Raw genomic sequence first — 3394 nt, 5'->3', positions numbered from 1 at the left:
GGGGGGGGGGGGGGGGGGGGGGGGAGCTGTTATTTTTGTAGGCTTCTATCAATTCGGTTTTTGTTTGTTTGGTTGGTTTTTTTACTAATTGCAGATAGAAGACAATAAGAAGTCAATATGAAGACAATAAGAAAGGGGAAAACCGTTATCAATAATAGTACTGAGCTGCCAAGAACTTCAGTTACATATGGGCAAATCCTGAAATAGGATTTAACCTTAAGAGACCAATAATTTCCTATGTTATTTCTGTCCCCTTTTATACATTATAAAATAGGATGGTTAAGGCACACTAATTTCTTGAAGTTAACATATCTGACAGCAGAGGTGTATAACCAGGTGCCCATCCACAGCTTAGCTAGCAAAGAGTGGCTTTCAGCAAAATTTGAGAGAGAGGCTCAGACTCACATTTCTGCTGTGATAGCAAGATTCCCTGAAAAGTATTTTGCCACACCATGCAACCCTTCCAATTTAAATGAACAAGCACATATGGAACTTTTCCATGTGCTTCAGGGGCATGGGGGAGGGCGGCACTTTAATTAGAGCAGCTCCAAGAAGCCCCCGCAATTAAAATGCAGCAGCATCTTGTGTATCAGCACCTCCGTGCTTCAGAATGGTGCCAGGGGCATTGAACTAAAGCTCTGATCTAAAGCAATGATCTTTAATTCAGGCACCCTGCCACCATTTTGAAGTATAGGGACACTAATATGTGAGTTGCAGGAGACTGCTGAAGCACAGTAATTACCATGCTCCAGTAGACTCAGTTAATTGAGTCTGCTCTGACATGCTATAATTAAAGTGCATTGGAGCAGTCTCCATGCTTGTATACAGGCACCCACAGACTCAAGTTCAACAGTCCATTCCAGCAGTTTTCCACCATCCTTGTGTTATGCAGTTTAAATGGTCAGGCCTAGTCAGACGCACTTTTGTAACTGTTTTGTGGCAACTGTGTCTTACTAGGCCTGACGAGAATGAATCAGGCTCTTAGAGGAGAAAATGGATAGTCCTGGGGTGAACAGGGTGAAGGTCCCAGGAAGGACAGAGAAAACAAGTCCCAGAGGGGACAGAAGGAAAATGAATAGTTCTATAAAGGACAAAGTAAAGTCAAAGTGAGGACAGAGGGAACTGGGATGTAAATGTAATTAAGATTAATTAATTGCAGGGGTCCTGCAATGCAAACTTTAATGCTGGCACTGCCCGTTTCAATACCCAGGTCTGCAAATATATTAACAAACCAAATGATACATGTCAATAAATTGCCCAATCTGGATCCTAAGAACTAAATAGCTTATTTAGCAGCAAGTGTTATATTTCACATATTTAACTTCTTCTAAAGCACATTTGTCCGTAAATAGTATTTTATTTACCCTGCTGCTTCTTAAGGCATATTGTGTGCATTTAAAAAAAATGAATCCCATTGACTCATGACTTGAAAATCTACCATCATTGTTCCTTGACTTGAACATTCACCTTTTTTCTTCAGGTCAAGATCTTTTTGTCTCATTGCATACTGGTATCTGCCTCATTCTCCATATTTGTTCATTATTCTGTCCTTATTTTGTGTTCTGGCAGGTGAATTAGCTCTCGGTCACACACCAGTCAACAACCCTAATTAGATGGAACCTACGCATAATGTGACAGAATTTATCCTTTTGGGACTTGCTGTCAGTCCAGAGTTAGAACATATGTGTTTTCTGTTGTTTCTATGTTTCTATATCAGTATAATCCTGGGGAATCTCCTCATCACTGTTACCGTAAAGGGCAGCCAAAGCCTAAATTCCCCAATGTATTTCTTCCTAAGCTACCTGTCCTTGGTAGACATATGCTATTCTTCTGTCACAGCCCCAAAACTCATTTCAGACTTCCTTGTTGAGAAGAAAACCATATCTTTCAATAGTTGCATGGGACAGTTGTTCTGGTTTCATTTCTTTGGGTGCACTGAGATTTTCCTCCTCACAGTGATGGCATACGATCGTTATGTTGCAATCTGTAAACCTCTCCATTACATGACCATTATGACACGAAGTGTGTGCAGTTTTCTGGTAGCAGTGTCATGGGTTGGGGGCTTTGTGCATTCCATTATACAGACTCTCCTGACCACCCACCTCCCTTTCTGTGGGCCTAATGAGATTGATCACTATTTCTGTGATGTGCACCCTTTGCTGAAACTGGCTTGTACTGACACCTACATTGTTGGCATCATTGTTGTGGCTAATACAGGAATGATTTCCTTAACCTGTTTTGTTGTGTTAGTTATATCATATATTGTCATCTTAGTCTCCTTGAGAAGACGCACTTCTGAAGGGCGCCTCAAAGCTCTCTCCACTTGTGCCTCCCACATCACTGTAGTGGTTATATTTTTTGGGCCATGTATCTTCATCTACTTACGACCTTCTGCCATCTTCACAGAGGATAAGATGATCGCTGTGTTCTACACCATTATCACCCCTATGCTGAACCCCTTGATTTATACCCTAAGAAATGAAGACGTAAAAAATGCCATGAGAAAAATGTGGATCCGAAAAGTGGACTTAGACAATAAATGAAAATGAATAGGTGTAAAAATAGTACCTTTAAAAACTGATGGGTAAACTAGATTTCACCAGCATTTTAGAGAAAATAAATTGTCATGTTATTGGCTATTAGTTTTGCAGTGGAAACATCACAAAAAAATTCCTAAGAATGCTGCTACTGTGCACCTCTTTGAATAGGAATGCTTTCACTATTTAAATCTGTTGGAAAAGAAAAGACTTTTGTATGTTTTGTTCACTTAATTTGACTAATTTACTATCATTATTATTAGCATCATCATTACAATGGAGTACACTAAGGGTGGCATTCTGTTCTTTCCTGGCTACTTAAGAATGTCACTTGGTCATATACCTTGTTGTCTATGTGCCAGAAATTACATGTATGCACAGGGTGATATTCTACTCCTGGACATGCAGCTCTGAACTCTGTAATTCCCAGCAAAACACTCTTGTTGCTATGCCATAGGTAAGCTATAGCACAGGCCCTTGCCTGATGCACCTTTTGAAGCTGGTATGCAGGAGGTATGCAAGAAGGAGGTATGCAGGACCAAGAGGAAGGGCACAAAGGCAAAGTTATACAGCTCTGTAAAATGGCTGGCGCCCTTAATTTCCCATGAGGCTAAAAGTTCCTCTTTCATTGTCCTCCGTGACTATTAAATGTGAAGGGCAGTGGCTTAGCTTCAAAAACAGTGCTGGAGAAGCAGCTAATTAATAGATAACCTATGGTTAGAGTGCTGTATTGGCACCTCCTCTCAGGGTGTACCTGGATACTCAGATATGTGCTGTCCCTGGACACCTAGGTTAAAACCCCTTTGAATGAAATGGGCCAAAACCCTGGACTCCCAGCTGCCCAGAACAGGACACAG

At 41.0% G+C, this 3394-nt stretch overlaps 2 protein-coding genes across 2 annotated transcripts in view; one reads left to right on the top strand and one right to left on the bottom strand.

The window, feature by feature from the left end:
• The first annotated feature begins 1613 nt into the window (after nt 1–1613).
• LOC112548068 (olfactory receptor 4S2-like) lies at nt 1614–2543 on the top strand. The gene has a single exon (XM_025192295.1). It carries the CDS (start codon nt 1614–1616, stop codon nt 2541–2543), a length of 930 nt encoding a protein of 309 aa, XP_025048080.1.
• The window catches only part of LOC102381097 (olfactory receptor 1019-like), a 10007-nt gene continuing 9084 nt past the window's right edge, over nt 2472–3394 (bottom strand). The window contains exon 2 of the mRNA XM_014525904.1: nt 2472–2517. Within this exon, the coding sequence (XP_014381390.1) occupies nt 2472–2517 (46 nt within the window). The remainder of the gene's footprint in view (nt 2518–3394) is intronic.

Source organism: Alligator sinensis, unplaced genomic scaffold (genome assembly GCF_000455745.1).
Source record: "Alligator sinensis unplaced genomic scaffold, ASM45574v1 scaffold287_1, whole genome shotgun sequence".
Lineage (NCBI taxonomy): Eukaryota > Metazoa > Chordata > Crocodylia > Alligatoridae > Alligator > Alligator sinensis.
Note: the sequence above shows the minus strand (reverse complement) of the source record. Positions and strands in the feature narration are given on the sequence as shown.

Bases quoted from the DNA above. Each gene is read 5' to 3' on its own strand.
- LOC112548068 (XM_025192295.1), top strand. From the start codon at position 1,614: ATGGAACCTACGCATAATGTGACAGAATTTATCCTTTTGGGACTTGCT.